At 48.0% G+C, this 23357-nt stretch overlaps 1 protein-coding gene across 2 annotated transcripts; it reads right to left on the bottom strand.

Moving 5' to 3' along the window:
* Window positions 1–233: 233 nt before the first annotated feature.
* On the bottom strand, window positions 234–23096 carry Slc36a2 (solute carrier family 36 member 2). Of its 2 annotated transcripts, XM_052196936.1 has the most exons (10): window positions 22824–23096; window positions 19532–19622; window positions 18806–18894; window positions 17453–17548; window positions 11407–11491; window positions 7043–7261; window positions 6046–6144; window positions 5185–5351; window positions 3547–3716; window positions 234–1122 (listed from the first exon to the last, which is right to left on the bottom strand). In XM_052196936.1, the coding sequence occupies exons 1-10, from the start codon at window positions 22979–22981 to the stop codon at window positions 851–853; spliced, it is 1446 nt and encodes a 481-aa protein (XP_052052896.1). In that variant the 5' UTR covers window positions 22982–23096; the 3' UTR covers window positions 234–850. The 2 variants fall into 2 exon arrangements, with proteins under 2 accessions (XP_052052896.1, XP_052052897.1); XM_052196937.1 differs by lacking the exon at window positions 5185–5351.
* Window positions 23097–23357: the final 261 nt, after the last annotated feature.

Raw genomic sequence — 23357 nt, 5'->3', positions numbered from 1 at the left:
AGAAAGTCTTTCTCCACCTGTCACCAGAACCTCTGACGTACGAAACCGCACACCAAAAGGGACGGAAGTTCCCCACTCCATGGCTCGTCTGCACCAGCTCACATTTCTCATTTTGGCCCCAACTTCTTGGCACACACACACACACACACACACACACACACACACACACTTTAAAGAAAAACCAGCTCCACAAAGCAGAAAGAAAGGCAGTCTCAGGGTAGAAGCCATTGTCAGATTTCCATTTGTAACACTTTTACTGTTGGCCAAGGCAAGTTACAAGGTGAAGACTCAAGAGATGACCTGTAGACTACACCACTGTTTGGTGCACCAAGCTGCAACGTTATATTAGCACTTGTTTTTATAACACCTTTACCCAAACTGTTATTTAAGAACCCCATAATGTGCTTGGTGCCCAATAGGTAGCAGAGGATGTTCATTGCAGGAATTCAGAAGTAAAAAACTATTCAAATGATGTCTGTCTGCTGCCCTGGGCTCAGAGGCTTGATCCTATGTTTTTCTTGTTCACTGCTGGATTTCTGAGTTGGGCTAAAACTTAGTGGTTTAGAGAGTTCAACACACTGATCTGTAACATTGAAGATGACATTTTACCTGAGCATTGTGGCATTGTGCCTGGCCCTGGCCCCCTCCATCTTGATGCTGATGTGAGCACAGTGTTCCCTGATCATGGTCAGGAAAAGGAAATGATCAAAGCTTGAGCTGGCAGGGGACCACGTTCTGCCAAAAGCTGCCGTTTGCTGCCGCCTAGTGGCTGCTTTTGGCATAGCTCCGCTCAAGGTATGAAACGAGCGTCCACAGTCGAGGTCTCCACAGTGGGCGAGGAGCGGCTTTGTCACTGAATAAACATAGTGGAGTTGGACAGGGGGAGTGAGTTCCCCGACTTGATGAGCTCACCCAGGGCCTGGTAGGTCCCCACCACGAAGCCCAGGAAGCCCAGGACGCTGATGAGGGCGTCCTTGATGATAGTGAGGGGGCTCATGCCCTCTCCGTAGTAGGTGGTCACCTCCAGCAGGGGCGGGATGATGAGGGCCAGGGCGCTGCTGCTCACGGAGCCCACCAGGGAGAGGACCAGGTCCAGGCGGGGGATGAGGATGGCCAGCATGCCTGTGGGAGATGAAAGCGGACAAGTGGAAAACCGCAGCTTTACTATAAAGGCTGCCATCGAAGTCATCTTTAAGAGAAATCAAACCTCCTTCGGAAATTCAGCTTTGCAAAGAAAACTCGAGGGCTGCGGATGTAGCTCAGTTGGTAGAATGCCTGCCCAGAATGCGTGAAGCCCCGATTCTATCCCTGGCACCAGAAAATCTGGGCACGGCGGCACATACCTATAACTGCAGCACCTTGGAGGGGCATCTGGAGCGCAAGGTTTTGACTACATAGTTTAGTTTGAGGCTAACCTGTGCTATACGAGACTGTATACAAAGGAAATGAATGAATGAATGAATGAATGAATGAATGAATAAAAATAAACAAATAAATAAACAAACAAATAAATAAATGGTGCTGCATGCCTTAGTCCCAGCACTTGGGAGGCAAAAGCAGATCAATCTATGAATTCCAGGCCAGCCTGGTCTACATAGTAAGTTCTGGGCTAGCCAGGGATACGTACTGAAACCCCATAAAAATAAAACAAAACAACCCCGCCCCCTTACAACAACAGTAGAAAGCAAACGGAGATGGCTCAGTGGATAAGGGCACTTGCTGCTCAGTCCGCTGGCTTGATTTTGATCCCAAGTATTTTTACATACTTGGTAAAATAGAACCAACGACTACAAATTGCCTTCTGACCTACACATGTGTCAACACGAACATATGAACAATAAACAAACAAATAAATGTAAAAAAATAAGATGAAAGAAGCGAAAACTGAGAGATTTCCCAGGAGGGCCCATTAGTGCCTGGTGTCACTTGTTCCTGTCGTTTAGATCTGCCAGGACAGGGCGAGGCTGTGCAGAGGTTCCTCCATCTTGGAATTTTTTGCTGAGGTCGTTTCAGGTTTGACTAGAATTGGATCTCTTTGATGGAGAATCGAAAACTCACTCAACTCTATTCTAGGAACCTGAGGCCAAGATGCCCCAGCTGATTGATCTTCGCTTCTGTTAAACTGCCTGTTTGTGCAAGCCCACCCCTGTCCTCCCCTACCCCCCGCCCCGGTATATACTGTATGTTGACTGTGCCCTTCCCGCTGCCCCTTCTACCCCCACCTCCCCACCCCCGCTTGTCCCCACCTCTTCTTTTCAACAGGTTTCCTCCTTACATTTATGTCCAAATAACTGGCAGGATTGAATTAGGGTTGGCTGCACTAACAATGGCTGGGTGGGGGCGGGGCAGGGGCTTGTGTATAATATTGGAGTAAATCTATACAAGATCATGAGGGACAGACAGCACCTGTTGCCTGAATGTTTTCTCCCTGGCGCCCCACCTTCAATGTCAACCTTGGAGGTGAAAGGTGCTGGCTCTAGACTTGATGACTTGGGTTCAAATTTTTCTTCATTATCATTATTTTTTTTTGAGGTTTAATTACATTTATTTATCGAGCGTGTGTGTGTGGAGCATGTGTCTCAGCACATATGTAGAAGAAGTCTGGGAGCAACGTTTAGCAGCTGATGCTCTCCTGCCATGGACGCTCTGGGGATCGAACTCGGGTTGTAAGGCTTGGCGGCAAGTGTCCTTCCTAACTGAGCCTTCTCATTGGCCCTTTGTTGTTGTTGTTGTTGCTGCTGCTGCTCTGCTGCTGTTATTGAGATAGTGCCTCATGGCTTCAAACTTGCTAGGTAGCCAAGGGTGACCTTGAACTTCTAGTCCTCCTGCCTCTACCTCCTGAGTGCTGGGGTCACAAGCGTGCATCACCGTTCTCTGCCTCTGGGGTACTGGGGATTGAAGCAAGGGCTTCATGCACGCCAGGAAATGCTCTACCAACTGGGTAACACCGCCAGCTCCGACGCTCACTGGACGGTTATTTGGCAGTGTCCCGCTTCCTTACCATTCTCATGAGGGCTGAATAAAATGCCAAGAAATACAGTCTAGGACAAGTTTACCGCACACTTTCTGTATCATAGGATTATTATTTAATACACTGGATATCAATGACTCTGTCCTTGGGCTGGGCATCGGTATACCTTTCTAATCAGGGAATGAGTAAGAATGGTCTAAATAGAGGTTGGGGGATGGCCCAAAAAAAGATTGAGACACGGTGGGGTACACTTGTAACCCCAGCATTGGAGAGGCAGAGACAGGCTGATCTCTGGAGATAGCCTCGCCTAACTGGTGAGTTCCGGGCCAATGAGAGACCATATTAAAAGGGAAAAAGGTTGTGGTACCTGAAGAAGGTCACCTGAGTTGTCCTCTGGCTTCTACATATGAGCGAACATATACAGACACACAGACAGATGGGTGGACGGACAGACAGACGGATGGACAGACAGACAGACACAGTCTCTGTATGTCTATCTCTGTCTCTGACTGTGTCTGTCTGTCTGTCTGTCTGTCTGACTGTGTTTCTCCCCCAGAAATGGTCTGGAGACTCACATGTGAGGCAGACCATGGCGAGCCGGATGGACAGGTCCACGGGCAGTGCCCAGCGTTTTGACACCTGGGAGACAGCAAGGGGGATGATGATTTCCGCAGGGACGTAGAACTGCAGGGCATAGGTACACAGGATGCCGACAACATACAGGAGCTTGACTGACTGGTACAGCCTGCAAGACACACAGCATGTTCTCCATGGCCCAACACTTCCATGCCTGGCCTCCTGGGGACAGCGGCCTCTGATTTTGGGACAATCCCTTGGGTCTTTGCTTCCTTATCTGGAAACCAGGGTGTGGGGCCTTCTCTAAGCACAGGGAAGTCTCACCAGTGTGCATCAGGGATTCAATGGCAGCAGAGGGAAGGGCCTGAGTGTGTGCACAAGTCGGTACACACGCATGCACACACACAGGCACACATCTGCGTGCCTACCTTCACAGAGCACTCTGGTGCTTCCCAGGGCAGGCCCAAGGACAGGTGCTGAGGCTACATACTTCTCCCAGGAACCCTTGGCTGGTAAGGGGCCAGGGTCCTAAGTGTGTGTGTGGGTGTCTAAAGTCCTGTGCGACTAGAGTTCATAGGATTTGTCTGTGCCCCCTATGTCCTGAGTACATGAGGAGCCCTCAACACATGTTTCCTTTAGTTGAAAGGACTGCAGAGTCCCTGATAATGGAGAGGGAAAGACATTATCAGTGGGGTTGTGTGAGGGGATGAAAGGAGAGACAGGCTCAGGAGTGGGCTTCAAACTGAAGCCCAGATGAAGGGTGATGTTTCAAGGGAGTGGAACTTGTGTGTGTGTGTCTGTCTGTATGTTTGTATGTGAGTGCATGTGCATGTATGTGCATGTACATGTGTGGCAGATGTGTGTGCCTGTTTATATGCATGTATATATGTGTGTGCATGTGTATGTACATGTGTGTTGGATGCATATGCGTGTATGTTGTATGTGAGAATGTTCCTGTGTATTCCATATGTGTGCAGAGGACAGAGGTTGGTGTCAGTGTCTCCCTCGGTTACTCTGCACTTTCTTTTTTTTTTTTTTTTTTTTTTTGAGACGAGGTCTCTCACTGAACCTGGAACTCACTAATTCAGCCTGATTGGCTGGGCAGTGAACCTCAGGGGTACTCCTGTCTCTACCTTCCCAGTGTTAGGATTGCAGGTGCATGCCTGGCTTCGTGTGGGGGTGCTGAGATCAGACTAAAGGTACTCATACTTGTGTGTCAAATTCTCCTAGCCGCTGAATCATCTCACAGCTCTGATTCACACTTTCAATGCTAGCTCCCCTGGCCTGGGGAACCGCAGCAGCAGCAGAGCCTGGGAAGGGGAACCAAAGGGTTCCAGCCCACAGACAGAAGCCCCTTCTCCTCCTCCAGAACGCCTGTGCTCTCCCCGAGGTGGCCAAGGACTCTTGTTTCTATCCTTTCCTCTTAGTTATGTCCCCTTTGCACTGAGATACCTAGACTTGACTCAGCCTGGAAGCAGCTCTGGACGGGATCTCTGTAGTCCTGGGGACCAAGGGTGGCTCCATGTCTCCCAGTGGGAGTGTCTCTATGCCTGGTCTCCCTGCTCTGACAGGGAGAGGAAGAGCTACACAGTTCTACGCATCTCTCAGTCCCTACCACCCAAGAGCCTTGGCGGTACCAGCAGTTGGGCAGGTTAAGAGTGATGCTGGCTTTGATGTTGTCTCCAAACCGCAGGTAGCCCAGGGCCCCGATGGCAATGTACAGGGTGGTGATGATGGACATCCCCAAGGACAGAATGGTTGGGAAGCGGCGGGCATCCTTCATCTTGTTTTCCAGAGGCAGGACCTGCAGGAGCATCCCACTGTAAGGAGGATGGCAGCAGCAGTAACAGTAACAACCAGGCACACACGGAAGAGAGAGCCTTGCTGCCTCTGGAATGCCCCCAAGTGAATCAAAAGAAGGGACTTAAAAAGACATTTGTATGTTCTTGTTCATGTCAATATCTTGCTGGGCAGTGGTAGCATATGCCTTTAGCTCCAGTGGTTGGGAGACAGAGGCAGGGCAGGCAGATCTCTGGGTTCGAGGCTAGCCTGGTGTACATAGTGAGTTCCAGGATAGCCAGGATTACACAGAGAAACTCTGTTTCAAAAAAACAAAAAACAAAAACCCAACCCCTTCCCCTAAATAAACCATCACCACAACAAATCCAAAACCAAACCCTCACCTATATCTTTTCACTTGAGTTATGTACAAGCACTAGTCTTGATGTTACAAAGGTTAGGAAACTCATATTGCTAGAAAGATAAACATTAAATAGACATACTGAGACAAAATAATCTCTTGATTGCCTCTCTGTTGTAACCTATTTTTTGTTTGCTTGTGACAGTCATCCAAATGAGAGCAGAGGTCGCTTTTATCCCATGTATAATTCTCACAGGCCTGACCCTTTGGCCGAGAGCACACGGAAAGTCTGAAAACGGCTCTTTCCCAGAGCCCGGTTTACAGGACCCGGGAAAGGCCACCTTCATTCAAACCTTACCACGCCAATGCTTTCGAATGAAAAAATGGCTGTCCCAAAGAAGAGCGGGTAGGTCTTCCAGCTCGCGACCAGCGGCAACTGGCTGGGATCTGGAATTCCCTACAGGGGAGAAAAAGATTGTCACTCTGTGGGCATGCTTAGCTCCTCTGACAGGAGGGACTCTGAGAGGAGAGCTGGATTTGAGAAAACGGAATGCCAAAAAGTTCAGCAAGCCTTTAGAATGAGGTAAAACTGATAAATATTTAATAGTGCACAGTACCAAAGAGCCAGAGGGCAGGAACATGCAGGCATTGTCAAAGCACTGAGGATCAGTTTCTCATGAATCGAGCAGGTTTACCAGCAGTCTCTAAAAGAATATTATATATGTATATATATGTATGTGTGTGTATACATATATACGTATATATGTATGTATATATATAGATACATACATATATACCTATGTATCTATATGTATATAAAATCACATATGCACAGCTGTGGCACGACTCTGTGCCACCTAGCAGCACACAAAAGAACATGTATGAGCAGATAGTGGGCATGCGCACACGTGCGTGTATATGTGTGTAAAGTGTACATGTTTGGGTGCACGTGGAGGCCCGAGGCCAATTCCAGTGTCCCTCTCTGCTTTATTTTTTGAGTTAGGGTCTCTCACTAGACTGGATCCCTTCACTTGGCTAGACTGCAGAGGCTCCTCCTGTCTCTGCTCTGCTCAACTCCCCCACCCCAGCACTGGAATTACAAGCATGTGCCACAGCACAGGTACTGGCAGATGGTTTACTAATGGCGTTGCCTCCCCAGCTCTGCAAACACAGCTTTCTTAAGAACTGTCATTTGTAGACACAGCAGGAAGGAGAGAGCTCAAAAGAGAGAGTACAAAGAGGGAATGTTACGGAGAGAGGGATCCTGGGCTGAGGGGTGAGGAACACACCCACCCATCTTAGGACTTGGCCCCGGGTGTCCTGTCTCCTGGAGTCAGCGGGTGGAGTGCACCGACCTGGACGATGTACTGGGCGATGATGACCAGGCTGACCAACATGCTGACGTTGGCCAGCAGGGAGAAGATGGTGAGGACACGGAGGTTCCTGATGAATACCAGAAGCCCCAGAATGGGCAGGAAGGCGAGCATGTAGAGCCGAGAGTCCATGGTGGGTGTCAGAACTACTGTCTCATTCCTGTGGCAGCTGATGGTTGTGCTGTTAACAGCTTCTATTACCTGAGGAAGGAACGGGAGAAAACAAGGAGGAAAAACACCCGGGCACACGGTGGACTCGGGGCTTTCCCCAGGACTGGACTCTTTTACAAAGAGTCATGGGAGCTTGAACAAGTACGGAGTACTTGAGAACTGCCTTTTGGTTTTAATTTTTAAAGACATTTAAATTATATAGGCGCGCACACACAAATGTTTGTGTGATTGCATATATGCTTGTGTGATTGCATACATGCTAACATGACACACAGGAGGAATTCCGAGGATTTAGAGGAGCTGGTTCTCTCCTTCCATTCCGTGGGTCCTGGGGCTTGAACTCAGGTCATCAGGCTTGGCTGCAAATGCCATCTCTCCAGCCCATGAAATGCCTTATTCTGAATCTCCTTCACCAGACTGCCTCAAAGGAGGAGCCAGTACAGTGGATATAATGGCGCATGACTGCATTTAGAGTGGGCTCTGCTGCCTTGGCGTCCTGGCGTCCATTATTCTGGATTGATTATTTGCAGTGAATTCTTTTTTTTTTTTCTGCTAAATGCAGCCTTGGGGAAACCAAAGATTACAGAGCTGGAGGGCTGGCCTGGGTGTCAAGCTCTGTGATTTGAAAGACAGATGGAAATTCAAGCCAAGTGACACAAAGACCAACTAAAAATGGCGAAAGTGACCCTGACAGTGGGGTCCCAAGAGATGACTCACTCATTCTGGTGTTTACACACACACACACACACACACACACACACACACACACACACACACACTGCTCTGGCCTTTTCTGAGACACACCTTTTAGCTTTCTCTTCCGTTTTGTAAGTCAGCTTCGATCTTTCCCAGTACACTTATTTTCCACCTAAAAGTTTCCCAGAGTCCCTTTCTTTCACTCATAACCCCTAGGTCACATCAGTTATTGCAGTGTAACTGGCCCAGAGGGTTGTTACCTCTTTTTAAAAGCAAAAATATTAGATGACTTACTTTATCATTTGGTGTGTATTTTTATCTTGTGTGCATGTCTGGTACCTGCTGAGGTCAGAAGTCAGTCCCCAGGATCTGGAACTGATAGACAGCTGTGAGCTGTCATGTGAGTAGTGGGAATAGAACCTAGGTCTTCTGCAGGAGCAACAAGTGCTCTCAACCAACTGGGCATCTCTCCAGCCCCAGTTATTCTTTCTTGGCTGGATTAGCACTGGCATGTAGAATCTCAGGACTCTCTCTTTCTCTCTTTCTCTCTCTCTCTCTGTGTATGTGTGTGTGTGTGTGTACATGTACATGTGTGTGTGCATATATATGTGTGTGTATACTGGACAACCTTGACCCCTACTTAGTGAAAGCTGTTAATGTTCACAAACATGTTGAAAACAAGACACCAATGGTGGTAAGTTTTAATTGCCAACTTGATACAATCTAGAATTACCTGGGAAGAGTTTTAATGAAGAATTGTCTAGGTCAGATTGGCCTGGATCACGTCTGTGGGGTATTGTCTTGATTGTTAAGTGCGGTGGGAAAGACCCAGCCCACTATGGGCAGCACCATTCCCTAGAATTGGATCCTGGACAACATGTAATCACAGAGAAAGTGAGCTAAGTATTATTCATGCAGCATTTACTCTCTACTCTTCACTGAGAAGTCCATCTGAACAACGGCTTTGAGTTCCTGCTACCTTGACTTCCCCATAATGATGGACTGTAACCTGGAGTTGTAAGCTAAAATACACTCGTTCTTTCATAGGTTTCTTTGTGTCAAGGTATTTTATCACAGCAACAAAAATGAGACTAAAACAACCTTCCCAAACCCATAGTATACATTTCCCTTCCCTATAAGTTCAGGGGTGAATGAATGGTCCACTGTAAGTTGAAAATCAGCAAAACCCTAATGTAAACGATACAGTTGTTCGTTCAGGCAAAAGAATTCACAGAAGATCAATGAGAATCCAGAATCACGTAAGAAGGAGGTGGGAAGCCACTGCTGACGTCAGTACTGGTGGCAGAGCATGGAGTCATCTCCAACATAGTCGTCCGTGCGTTTTCTATACAGTGTCTCAAATCACACGATGAAGATTCATTTTCTTTTGTAAGATGGCAATCACAATATCCATCTTACTTTAAAACCTTATTTTGACTTAACACATATTATGGATACATAAATACAAATTTTATCTTTGGGATTTTTCTCTGCTTATGTGTGTGTTGCCACGATGGACCTCTGGGGCATGGGCACGCAGAGCTTGAATTTTGCTTTTTTTTTTTTTTTTTTTTTGAGGTAAGGTTTTTTTTTTTTTTGAGGCCAGGTTGGTCTCAGACTTGCTATGTGGCTGAGGATGGCCTTGAATTTATGATCCTCCTGCCTCTACTTTCCCAGTTTGTATAGTGCCAGAAGTTGAACCCAGAGTTTTAGGAATTCCAGTCTACAACTGAGCTGCCTCCCTGCTCTCACACCTTTGCTTTTCTGTTTGTTTGGTTTTAATGATCCCTCCCTGGATAACCAGCCAGGCACTCAGAGACCTGCATAAAAGGTCTCTGTGCTGTGGTCAGGGCTCTTTCTCACTGTGGCCACCACTGTCTTGTATAATTAGTAAAATTGTTGCTCTCTTAGTCCAATCCCGCATGTTCATGCCTGGAAGCTTTTTAACGTGGTCCATTTCCCCGGTTTGGTGACTGCGCTCTGTAAGCTAACTGAGCATGGCCAGCCCACAGGCAACCTTCTATGCCCCTGGGGGCTTCACAATGGTGCCTCTGGACCACGGTGTGCGTTCCTAACGTGTGTGCTGCCTCCCGGACATCTCACAGAGCTTTGCCCACTGTGCTGTAGAACCATCCCAAGCAGTTCATAACCCCCTCAAGACAGCTTGCCTTGATAGACAGCTGATGAAAATGCAGATCATGGGCAACAGACCATAAATAAAGGTTTGCAGAAAACAGCTTGCTTCCTGAAGAGTCTCAGACAGGTGCTCTGAGACTTCCACTTCCACTCTTTGTCTCAGTACACTTACTCAGGAAATAAAGGGATTACACAGAGATGTGTCCTTGCAACTAGTAACAGTGGGAAACAGTAAGAAACAACGAACTTGGCTTGGGGGCACACTGTAACCCCAGCACTTGGGGTTAAAAGCATGGAGATCTGAAGTTCAAGATTGTCTCTGCTACATAGTTTGAGGACAGTTTGGGCTACTTGAGACCCTGCCTAAAACAACAAAACAAACCCAAAATGGTAAAATAAAGATAATGCAAATAATAATATTAATAATAATGATAATAATAATAATAATAATAATAATATCCTTGGCTAGGGATGTGGTTTAGCCAGTAGAGAGCTTGCTTGGCATGTATGAAATTCTGGGTTTGCTTCTATCATTGCATAAAACAGGCATGGTTGGCACATATCTGAAATACCAACATGTGGTGGGAGCAGAGGGGTCAGGAATTCAAGGTCATCTTTAGCTATATAATAAGTTTGAGGCCAGCCAGAGATACAAGAGACTCCATCTGAAGAAGAGAAGGAGGAGGAGGAGGAGAAGGAGGAAGAAAAGAAGAAGAAGAAGAAGAAGAAGAAGAAGAAGAAGAAGAAGAAGAAGAAGAAGAAGAGGAAGAGGAAGAGGAAGAGGAAGAGGAAGAGGAAGAGGAAGAGGAAGAGGAAGAGGAAGAGGAAGAGGAGGAGGAGGAGGAGGAGGAGGAAGAAGAGGAGGAGGAAGAGGGAGAAAAAGCAGAGGAGGAAAAGGAAGAAGAGGAAAAAAGAGGAAAAGGAAGAGGAAGAGGAAGAAGAGAAAGGAGAAGAAGAGGAGGAGGAAGAGGAAGAGGAGGAAGAAGAAGAAGCAGTGGTGAAAATATTTGGAAAATATTTGGCAATAGAATACAGACTATACGCTATGGTCACTCTTAGTGCTGGACTGCTTCAAACTGAATCAATTACAATAGTCAGCCCTCCATTGCTATAATAAAACACCTGAGAGACTAGGATGGCATGCATGCGTGTACACACACACACACACACACACACACACACACAGAGGCTCAGAATTCTGTAGATCCATGGAGGGTGGGGGAGGCCGAGCATGGAAGCACGACTTTCCCTTCCCTGATGACTTTTTTGAGAACTCAGATGAAGTAAGGTGGTAAGCAAACAACGGGTAGAGAAGCTTCCTTCTGTGTACATCATCTGCGTACCTGTTTTAAATTGTCCGCCAGAAACACAATGTACACACAGCAGAAACCCAGCTGGGTGACGATGAGGAAGAAGCTCACGACATACCTGGAGGAAGGAGAAGGGGACAGAAGCTTGCTATAAAGAAGCTGACTTTTCTGATCCATTTCTAGTCATTCTGCCCGCTGTCTCCAAGGGATGGTGGCCCTGCACCAACACCTCCATCCTTCTACTACAACCAAGAGGACGGAGGAGGGTGGTAACAGCAGCTGTTTGGGAACAGCCATCACACACTCACCGCCAACATGTTCCCAGGCATGGAGGCCTGTGCCCCACCTAGCTCAATGGCATTCTTTAACCCCGCCTCTCACTGTGACTGACAGCAAGCACGGATCAATTAGTTGCTGCCTGGAACTCAGAAAACATTTTTCCTAGTGCTTGTCAGACACTTCACTGGGTACTGAAGATACATAGATAACACAGAGCCTCTTGCTATGGTAGGTTATAAGAGAGTGGTTTGTAAGATGGGCTGTCACAGGGGTGAAGAAATGCTGCAACTTCATGCTTGCTCAAAAGCATGGGGACCTGCATTCAGACCCCTAGTACACATGTAAAAAACCAGGCATGGTGGCACGCACTTGTCCTCTCAGAGCTGGGAAAATAGAGACAGAAATATCCCTGGAACTTGTAGCCAAATCAGTGAGTTTTAGGTTCAGCAAGAGTGTTATAATGAAACTTATTGTTTTATATGAGTATGCACTCAATACATTTTCACAGCAAAGGTTGGTTGGTGAGAAAAGCCTTAATAATTTATCCTTAACCTGCCCTCACTCACTTAATATGGTGATCTGTAATCCTAAAGGGGAGAGGATAACAGAGAGAGAGAGAGAGAGAGAGAGAGAGAGAGAGAGAGAGAGAGAGAGAGAGAGAGAATATTAATGAATTGTAGAAACAGAAAGAAAGGAACACTCCTAGACAGACCACTGTGGGCTGGAGAGATGGCTCAGTAGTCAAAGTGCAGTCCAGCTCCCTAGAATCCACACAACTGTCAGGTGTGTAGGCTGTTCTTCCAGGACTCCCAGCCTTGGAAGATGGAGACGGCTAATGAAATTAGCCTTGTTAGGAAGCTCTAGATTCCACTGAGAGACCTTGCCTCACTGAATAAGGTGGAAGGGGGAGGGAGAATGGTTCCAGACATCAACCTCAGGCCTTTGCACAACCACACACACACTCAGATGCGGAAGGAGGCACACCACACATACATATGAAAGTGGGAAAACAATGCAGGAGAAAGGTACCTTTGGAAAAGGAGAAATGAGAGGGGGAGGAGAAGGAGGAAGAAAGAAGAGGAGTCAGAGGCAGAGAGATAAGAGGAGGAAGAAAAGGAAAGATAGGAGAGAGAGGTGGTGGAGGTGGGGAATGGGGAGGCAGTGGTGTAGAGGGAACCGGTTGGTTTCAACGCCTTCCTAGTGCAGGGTTCACCGATGGAGCGAGACTTAGCCAGAGGGAGTGATAGCAGATAATCTCTGTAATGAGTGAGAGGGAAGTCCCCTGCATGAAGCTGTGGCCACAGGGCAGGAGGATGACAGCAAGTCCAAAGTGCTGGGGATCTGGACGCACAGACCCTGACCATGGACCACTGGGGAGGGGCTAGATAATCTTACGTGATGGCCCTGGTTTTGACTTGGACCACAGGACTGCGGTGAAGGGGACAGGACACTTTTATATGATACCCGAAGCTGTCCTTCTGTACAGGACATGACTGTCTCAGCAGCTGGATGCTGAGTTGTGCCAATGTACAAAGCCTTGATGAGGCAGATCAAGTGTGAAGGGGAGAGGGCAGAAGTCCCAACTGGCAGATCCAGAGGAAACTCCAGTTCCTTACACTCCAAAAGAGAGGCTCTATGTCTAGAAATGTGCTCAAGATGGACTATAGAATGCCTGGTGGTTAGAATTCCTGGTGGCCAGCATTCAGGGATTCATGAAACTGATGCCCATCTGCCCAAAGGGGTAATTATCCTTACCTTTGGCAGAAGGGACAGATGGCTCCCCACTGGCTCATATCAGTCATTGCATATCAAAGTGCATGCCAGTTTCTGGCCTCTCTCAGTATCACAAGCACCTGATAAGTTTTCAGAATCCAGGCTCACACCCTAGCCTTTCTCACCTCCTCCCCTACCCTAAATTCCCCAGTCACCACCCAGCTACGCATCCTGTTTATGACCCGATGCTCTCACCATTCTCAGATCTGGCTATTCTCACTGTGCTTGTTCTATCCTCTGTTTGGTCTCACTGTGCTTGTTCTCTGTCTCTGGCTGTTCTCGCTGTGCTCCCTCTACTCCCCATCCCTGGCTGTTCTTGCTGTGCTCTCTCTATTCCCCATCTCTGGCTGTTCTCACTGTGCTCTCTCTATTCTATCGCTGGCTGTTCTCGCTGTACTCCATCTATTCCCCATCTCTGGCTGTTCTCGCTGTGTTCTCTCTATCCCCCATCCCTGACTGTTCTTGCTGTGCTCCCTCTACTCCCCATCCCTGGCTGTTCTTGCTGTGCTCTCTCTATTCCCCATCTCTGGCTGTTCTCACTGTGCTCTCTCTATTCTATCGCTGGCTGTTCTCGCTGTGCTCCGTCTATTCCCCATCTCTGGCTGTTCTCGCTGTGCTCTCTCTATTTCCCATCCCTGGCTGTTCTTGCTGTGCTCCCTCTACTCCCCATCCCTGGCTGTTCTTGCTGTGCTCTCTCTATTCCCCATCTCTGGCTGTTCTCGCTGTGCTCTCTCTATTCCCCATCCCTGGCTGTTCTTGCTGTGCTCCCTCTACTCCCCATCCCTGGCTGTTCTTGCTGTGCTCTCTCTATTCCCCATCCCTGGCTGTTCTCACTGTACTCTCTCTATTCTGTCGCTGGCTGTTCTCGCTGTGCTCTCTCTATTCTATCGCTGGCTGTTCTCGCTGTGCTCTCTCTATTCTATCGCTGGCTCTTCTTCCTTCTCTCGCAGATAGCTCTGGGCCATGTCCAGCCTGCTGGCCATACAGTCTACTGCTTTCTCTCTCTCATATTTACAATAAAAAACCTTGCTCTCAAGCACACCCCGGAGCAGCCATGTTGGCAGTTTCTTTACTGCATCCCTCTCACATACATCCAGTGTCAAAACCCTTGCAAACACTAATCCTGCAGACCACTTCTTGATAGACACAGAGACCGGCAGTGGATCTGACAGAGAATAGGGAGGGAAGCTGGAGGCAGGCCAACAGCCAAGAGAAAAAGAAGAAATAATTGTCCCTGCAGCTGCTGAGATGCAATTAGGGTAGGATAGGGAAGGCTCAACAAGAAGGGTCTTCTAGGACTGTGGTGGACGACAGGGAAAGACAACAGAGACAGGGGTGAATGCAATGCCAGGAAGTAATTAGAGTGACTCTCCTCCCCCCTCTTTCCTTCTCCCCCTTCCCTCTCTTCCTCCTTCTGCTACTCCTCTCTTTTTTGACTTCTGTGTATTTACTGGCATATGCATGTTCACTGTATATGTGCTTGCATGTTCACTGTATATGTGTGCATGTTCACTGTATATGTGCATGCATGTTCATTGTATATGTGCATGTTTACTGCATATGTGTGCATGTTCACTGTATATGTGTGTGAATGCTCACTGTATATGTGTGTGCATGCTCACTGTATGTGTGTGCATGTTCACTGCATTGTGTGCATGTTCACTGTATATGTGTGTGAATGCTCACTGTATACATGTGCATGCTCACTGTGTGTGTGTGCATGTTCACTGCATTGTGTGCATGTTCACTGTATGTGTGTGCATGTTCACTGTATACATGTGCATGTTCACTGTATATGTGTGTGCATGTTCACTGTATATAGGTGCATGTTCACTGTTTGTGCATATTCACTGTATGTGTGTGCATATTTACTGTAAATATATATTTCATGTTCACTGTATGTGTGCATATTTACTGCATATGTGTGTGCATGTTCACTGTATGTGTGTGCATGTTTACTGCATCTGTGTGCATGTTCATAGTGTGTGTGCATGTTTACTGCATATGTACATGCATATATGCATGTTTATTGTGTGTGTATGCATGTTCACTGTGTATGTATGCATGTTCACTATGTGTATATATGTGTTCACTCCATGTATGTTGTCCAAAATAGAAGGAGGCAGAGGTCTGAGTGAATCTTATTCTTCTTTCCTGGTTTTGTTTGTTTGTTTGTTGTTTTTATTGTCCATTTGTGGGTGTGAGTGTTCACATGTGTGCATGTTTTGCACAAGTTCACACATGTGTATGCATGCATATGGAGGCCTGAGGTTGATGTAAGAATCATTCTCCATTGATCGTCCATCTAATTCATTGAGGCAGGGTCTCTCACTCAAACCCAGAGCCTCCCATATGGCTAGCCTAGCTAGCCAGCTTCCTCTTGGGACTCCCATGCCTCTACTTTCTGAGTTGGATTTAGAGATGGACCACCACACTCATCTAATATTTATGTGGGCTCTGGAGATCTGGATTCTGGTTCTCATGCTTGCATAACAAATGCTTTGATCAATTATGAGCCATCTCCCCAGCCCCAACACGTTCCTTTTCTTTCAGCTAATCCCTTACCAGGACAATTTTCTTCATTCCCCTGACAACAGCTCGGTCTTGGTCTCCATCACCATTGGAATGGACATTGTCTACACTAAAGCCTCCTTATCTGTCCAAGTCTGCCCTCTGCTCCTTATAATCTCTTTCCCTCACAGATGCTAAGCAAACCTTTCAAGAACACAAAAGTGCTTATTTCCATGATTAAAAGATCTCTTGGCCTTCTGCTGGTCTTCAGAAAGGGGCTGGAGAGACGATTCAGTGGTTAAAAGTGTGCACTGCTTTTGCAGAGGATCTGAGTTCGGTTCCCAGCCCCTACATCACAACCACCTGTTAACTCTGTCTTCCCGGGATCCAGTGCTTCTGGTATTTGGAGGCACTTGTACTAACATACACACAACTCACCCCAAGCACACATAACTAAAAGTAAGAAAAATAAATATTTTTAAAAAGAAAATAACAAAATCTTAGAGAGGGTCCAAAATATACAATGTGGGCCAGTGAGATGGCTCAGCAAATAATAGTGCTTGTTGCCAAATCTAATGACCTGAATTCCATCCTTGGGACCCATGTGGTAGGAGGAGAGAACAGAGTGTTCTGAGCCCCTCCCAAACAAATAAGTACATATTAAACAATTAAAAAATAAACCGCGCAATGCGACTGAGCACCTAGTTCCTTCCTCACTCTTGCCACCCTGGCTCTGCCTTCGTGCTGTTTGGTCTTTTTTTGGTTTTGTTTTGTTTTGTTTTTTGGATTTGGTTTTTTCGAGACAGGGTTTCTCTGTATAGCCCTGGCTGTCCTGGAACTCACTCTGTAGACCAGGCTGGCCTCGAACTCAGAAATCTGCCTGCCTCTGCCTCCCAGAGTGCTGGGATTACAGGCGTGTGCCACCACCGCCTGGCTCTGTTTGGTCTTTGTGTAGCATGAACCTGTCACATGTCCCCAGCATGGTTTTCACTGATCCTTCAGCTCTGCCCTGTTCCTGAGGGTCCTTCAGGCCTTGCCTTCGACACCGCTAAGTAACTCCTCACCCTTCACAGTTACTTTCTGCAGAATTTATCTCAGTAGGCCCAGCATGGCCACTGAGGCCTGACACGTCCCCCTACCCTTGGCCCCTGACACTCCTCTCTCCAGTTGGTAGTAGCCAGAACCTCTTTCATGTGTATCCCAAAGGGTATTGCATAATCAAGCCGAGCTTTAGGCTGTCTTTCCCAGTGGACCATGGGTAACGCAAGAGCGTTACCCAGGTCTCTTTCCCTGTGGTGTTTGCAGGGTAAGTGTGGTTTCCTAAGAGTGTATGGTAAATGAACATTTGTCACCAGAGATATGTGAGAACTGGATACGTGATACTGGCAGTGACCTGCCTCCCGGGGGCGGGCATGGGGGGGGGGCAGTGAACAGTCTGACCTCTGAGCCACCTTGTCGGGAAGAAGACCTTCCTCACTCACCCTAAGCTGCTATGAACAAAGCAAGAGCAAAGTACCTCCCCCAGTGGGCGTGGTTTTGCAGCCAGGCATTGGGACTGGAAGCCAGTCCGTGCATCACTGTGTCCCCATAGTCCATGAAAGGCTTGTTGAGTCTGTTGGACAAAACACATACGGTATTTTAAGAGACTGATGAACCGAAGATTATGTTTTTAAAGAGCCAAGGAGCCAAGCTGGGGAGATGTCGTGTAAACCTGAGGATCTGAGTTCAAATCTCAGAACCCAAATAAAAAGCCAGACACAGTAGCTGGCTACTTTGACGCACTATTATATTGAGATGGAAGGCAGAAATAGGAGGCTTCCTGCATCCCTGGCATCTTGTTGTATCCCTGGTATACACAGTGAACAAGAGACTTCAAACAAGGTAGACAGCCAGGACAGACAGCTGAGGCTGCCCCCTGACCTCCACGGTATGTTGTGACATGTTGTATCTACATACGTGTACACATGCACACACTTCCTGTCGTGCTCCGCACCCCTCAGGGACTGACCTAACTGGGGTAATGAGGGAATGAAGAAAGGAAAAAGACACATGCTCAGAAAAACTTGGATCCAGCGAGGCCGTGATCGCTCTGACTCAGGGGCATCAACTGCAACAGCCTGGTCCCCATACACCTGACTTGAGGAGGATCCAGGAGGCAGGTCTACCTAATGGGATAGGATGTCTCTGCAGGGAGCAGCCTCAGGCTGCAGCCATCCCAGGGGAGGAAGCTGTGGCTGATAGTTGCTGCACGCACTGTCCTCATTCACCCTAGGGACAGAGAAAACTCCGCCATCTTTCTGAGCCTCACTTTACATAGGGATTTTGTGCTCATGGCAAAAAACAAAACAAAACGACCCACATCGCTCAGGGCCTCCTCCACTCCTAACACGCCCACTTTGGGAACCCCACAACTCATGGTCAAGAGATCCAGACCAAGGCCACACAGATAGAGGGTGGGAAAAGCATGGGGCCAGCACAGCCAGGGTCTAACTGAGGCTGTAATTCCACAGGGCTTTGTTCTCACCTGTGGTTCGAGCAGTTCCCACACAGCATGAGTAATAGCACACGCCTGGTGTGGGCGTAGCAGTGCCTGGACCCATGGCTCTCACTCAACTGGGGCTAACTCTTAGAGGCAGGGCAGGGCTGGGCAAGAGTTATTTACACTGACTCTATAGGCAGGCTGACCAGACAAGCTCGAAGGCCTGATTGAGATCATTGAAGCAGTCGTGTGTCCAGCCCTCCCCTGAGGTCTCCCCAGGCCTGAAGCTCTTTTGCTTGGCAATCATGGGGACCCTGTGGAAGGAAGCTCCTCTAATGTGTAGGATGTTTGGGGGCTGATCTCGAGACCCACACAGGGGACATTCCTCACCTGTGACAGAAGCGTTGGGCACATCTGACTAGGATGTGCATACAGTGGCAGGCGATGAGGCCCATCACCAGCAAACTGAGTGGGCCCATCTGCAGGCAGGACAGACAGGAGTAAGTGGGGGAGAAGACAACAGATACTGTTGAGGACTCACAGACACCTCTCTCTCTCTCTCTCTCTCTCTCTCTCTCTCTCTCTCTCTCTCTGGGAGCAGGAGACAAATCTCCAGCTTGTCAGGCCATTGGACTTGGTGGCCAGTGCTGTTATCTTGTGAGCATTTGCTAACCCTGAAAGAACTTTCTAGAAAACGGAGTTGAAAGAGACTTGCCTATTCTTTCCAAAAGTTATCTCAAGTAATATCCAAAAAGTGCACACAGCAGTCATGGTGATGTTAGTGATGGTGGTAGGAGACTCAGAGTCCTGACCACATGTCCCATTGGTGGTCTCTGAGGTGTCCCCAAGGACACCTAGGCTCTGTAAAGGTGGACTGAGTAACTGGTTCTCTTACAACCCTTACTTTCTACAAAAGGAGGGAGTTGAGACCTGAGAGTGATAAAAAGTGTTGACTCCAGGGTCGGCGGCCGAGCCGAGGCAGAACTCAGACCCATGTTTGGATTCTATGTCTGGGTCAGTTAACCCCGCCCCCTGCCAAGCACTGTCTGCTACAGAGTATTTTAAACCATTATGTCTCCTGCCCCATCCCAAAGCTCTTCATAATGCCCCTCTTACCAAGATGCCTGCATTCTTCACAGCCAGGGGAAGTCCCAGGATCCCTGTGCCCATGTTGCCTTTGACCAGATGAACCAATGTCTGGAACCCTCTACAGGAAAGGAAGGTGGTGTGAAGACATGGAAGTGGAGGAACCTAGCAGCCATTCTCTCATAGCATGCCAGCATGTCAATTAAACCGGGCAGGTAAACTCATGGCCATCTTGATTTTCCTGTAACCTTGCTTTGGCACATGTGGGTCTCCTGGAAGGTGACCACCATCCCAAGATATCCAGAATTGTTCCAGTGTTAGCAGCTTGTGCCCTTTCTATGCCACGAAGCACTAATTGCATGAGACCCTGTGCTGAGTCATTTATATATAACATCTCATTTAATCATCTTGGCAGGACAATAAAGTAGGCAATGATGTGGGGTTTGGTGGACAGATGGGAAATGGAAGCACAAAAGTACTGAGATAATTTGTCCATGAGTGAACTGGGGAGTCGGGGCTGGAAGCCAAGCTGCTTCATAGCTCCGTCCTACTGCAGAACCCTGGGAAGCAGACTCAGGACAAGGGGCAAGAGGGGCAGCCCCAAGTCATCACAGAGGAAACTGAGGCCCAGAGACCAGTTTGTCTCTCCATGAGTTGTGGCAGAGACAAGACTGCACTCCCAGAACACGGGGAAAGGCAGACTGGAGACAAGCCCCGGTGACTTGTCAGCAAAAGGTCAGGTGACGTCGGTCATCTGGGCACTGGTCTCCAGAGAGATTTTTCTTTCTTTTCTTCTTAGCCCAGGACATTAAGTCTGGGGAATGACATGACCCTTATCCCAATAAAACCCAAATTAAAGCAAAGGACTCCCACTCTTTCTGTTACTGTTTACTACCAGCATTCAGGGTCACACCCGGGACCATGCTAGGTAAGAGCTCTGCCACTGAGTGGTACGCTTAACACTCAACGATTTCTTCTCTCTCTTTCTTCTCCATCCTCCCCCACTTTTCTCTTATTGTTCTCAGGGTCTCCTATAGCACAGGCTAGTCTCAAACTCACTATGTAGCCAAGGATTACCTTGAACTTCTGATTGTCCCACCTTCACACCCCAGTGTTGGGACTACAGGTGTGTCACCATGCCCAGTTAATACAGTGCTGGGATCAAATCCAGGGCCTTGTGCCATCTAGACAGGCATTACCAACTGAGCTATATTCCCAGCCTCAGTTTACTGATTTTTTTTGTTTTTGTTTTTGTTTTTTTTTTAAAGACAGATGCTAAGTTGATCCAGAGAACAAGGTCATTAGGGGAGAACAATTCCAAGTTGGGACTTTTTTCTTTCAATGAATCTCAAATCTCCCAGCTTTCTTCTAGATGTTTCAGTATCCCAACCTTGTGAAACACAGCACTAAGCTTTTATCTAAACCCTCAGAAGCCTTAGAAATTCCCCAAAAATCCTTACAGTCAAGAGATCATCTGAAAGCAGGGACAGGAATCTGGCAGGAGCCTGGATTTTAGAATCAGACAAACCCAGGATTACAACCCAAGGGAGCTACTTATCCTGCTCTGTCATTTTGGGGGCGGGGGGGGGGGGCACATGTTTGGCTCTGTAGCGCCTCTGCAAAGTTTGAGAAAAATAATATTTTGAAAGAGCTCGCTCAACTCCCGGTCTCTACATTAACCCCCAAGTCCTCTAGCATCGGAGGACCTGCCCATGGATAGGTGGGAGTTAAAGAACAATTAGAGTTGGGTGGGGGTGGAGAGTCCTGCGTGCCTGGCTCTCTCCCTGTGGGTGTCAACATTGCTGACAGAGAACTGCACCCCCAGCCCCCAGCAATGGGCTTGTTTTGCAACTGGGAAGGGGTCAACGGGTCACTTAGGAAATTTCTAACTAAAGGACTTAGGAAATCAGAATTAGCCTGTAGCCGTTCAGCCAGCTTGCAATGTGTCAAACCACCATGCAAAAATTTGGACCAGGAGCCAGGAGGCCTGGGTCCTTTGGTGACCCAGAGCCACCATCACAGGTATTTTTTAAGCAGTTAAGAGTACACAAGTGCTCAGTTCGGGGCTTCACGTTCACAAAGAAGGTGCAGCCATCTTGGGAGGAGCAAGCCATCATTTCTCGACTCTGTCACTTTCTCCAGCTGGTGAGTAGGAACTGAACCCAGACGGCCAGACTCCATTTGCTGCTGCCTGCTTTCCCAGCCTGGGTGCCCTGTCTCCAAGCCCCACGAGGTCCTCTCTGGCTCCTGCTTGATTTTTTAAGTAGTTAAAATTGCCACCTCAACCATCCAGGACACAGGACACAGCTGGTTCTCTCAAAGTTGAAGAATACTCTGCTCTGCTGTGGGTGGTCCAGGGGCCTCTGCAGCTCATTCTAGTGACCTCAGGACCAGACCCAGGGACAAAGGAGCCATTCTGCCAGCAGCCATTGAGCCCATCCCTGCAGAGTCTTATATGTAGTGTAGAAGAGACCGTGCCCATTCCTTCAGCACTTTCCTCTCTGCCACACATCCCCACCTCTGTCTTTTTCTGTCTCTGTCTCTGCCTCTGTCTGTCTCTGTCTCTGTCTGTCTCTATACTGGGCCATATCTGTTCCTCCCTGCTTTACAAATGAGGAAACTTCCTTCAGAGGAGAGAAGGACAGGGCTTCCACCTGAACCCAGACCTTCTGGTCCTCTGTTAAGGACACTCCCTACTACCCTGAAGATGTCAAACTTGCTCCTTAAAGCACAAGCCTGAGCTGGCTGGACTGCTATATTGGTGAAGTCAAATAAGAAGGAGGAGGAGGAGGAGAAGGAGGAAGATGTTGGAGCTCTGTAGCTTGTCATGTTCTGAAAACCTTTGTGAATGTCCCCTTCTCCAGAATCCATCTTCCAGGAAATGGAAGACTCTAGAATCTTGCACATGTTGTTCTTTGAGTAGTGCCATTGCAGTCCCAAGACTTGCTACAGGGAGAGGCTTACTTGTTGGCTGCTGAGGCCACTGTGGTTTACATTCTGATCCCAGCTTCCCTCCAAGTTCTGCCTCTCTCCTAGACACTGACAGCCCCAAACTGACTTTAACAAAAGTCCCATAATCTAGCCCCTTTCCTGCCAATACATCTTAGCATGTGGCTTAATGCTGTTGGGTCTCAGTTTCCCTCTTAGGGCTTTTCAGATTCTAATCGCACCCTTAGCTAGAATGTCCTATTTGATACAAATCCTGACTGCACTTTTTCCTCTTTGGTGTTCCTGGCTGTACAGTGGGTTGAGGGTCAGACCCCTGAGATCCAGACTGGAAGCTGATGGAGGCAAACAAGGGATGGAAGGGAACTGCACTCACGTTATGCCCTTGGTCTTCTTTGATGACTCTGAAGAGCTCCCATTCACTGGACTGGGGTCCTGGCTCTGCACCTTCTTGGCACTCTCAGAAAACGACACAAGGTCCAGCTTGACCGTGGTGGCTACCTGCGGACTCCCAGCACTCTTGGTCACAGACATGATGGCTTCAGAAAGGGCAAGCTCAAGGTAGGGAGGGGGCAATCAAGGAGGTGTGTGTGCAGGTGCAAGTTGGGCCCAGTAGATCTAGCCGGAGAGCTTGCTCTGGCCGGGCTGGAATGAGACCACGCCCACTGCATGAATGCCCCGCCTCCTCTTGCTTAAAGAAACCCAGGGGGAGGAGGAGAGGAAGGAGGAGGGATTTGGGGAGAGCCATAAGCTTTATTGGTATTACCCAATCACAGTAAAGAAGACAACACCCACAATGAAGTTAACTTGTGTGTGTGTGTGTGTGTGTGTGTGTGTGTGTGTGTGTGATAGGATCTCCTGTAGCCCAAAGTGACCTGTAATTCATTAGGCGGCTAAGGATCACGTGGAA

This window comes from Apodemus sylvaticus, chromosome 10, assembly GCF_947179515.1.
Source record: "Apodemus sylvaticus chromosome 10, mApoSyl1.1, whole genome shotgun sequence".
NCBI classification, from domain to species: Eukaryota; Metazoa; Chordata; class Mammalia; order Rodentia; family Muridae; genus Apodemus; species Apodemus sylvaticus.
Note: the sequence above shows the minus strand (reverse complement) of the source record. Positions and strands in the feature narration are given on the sequence as shown.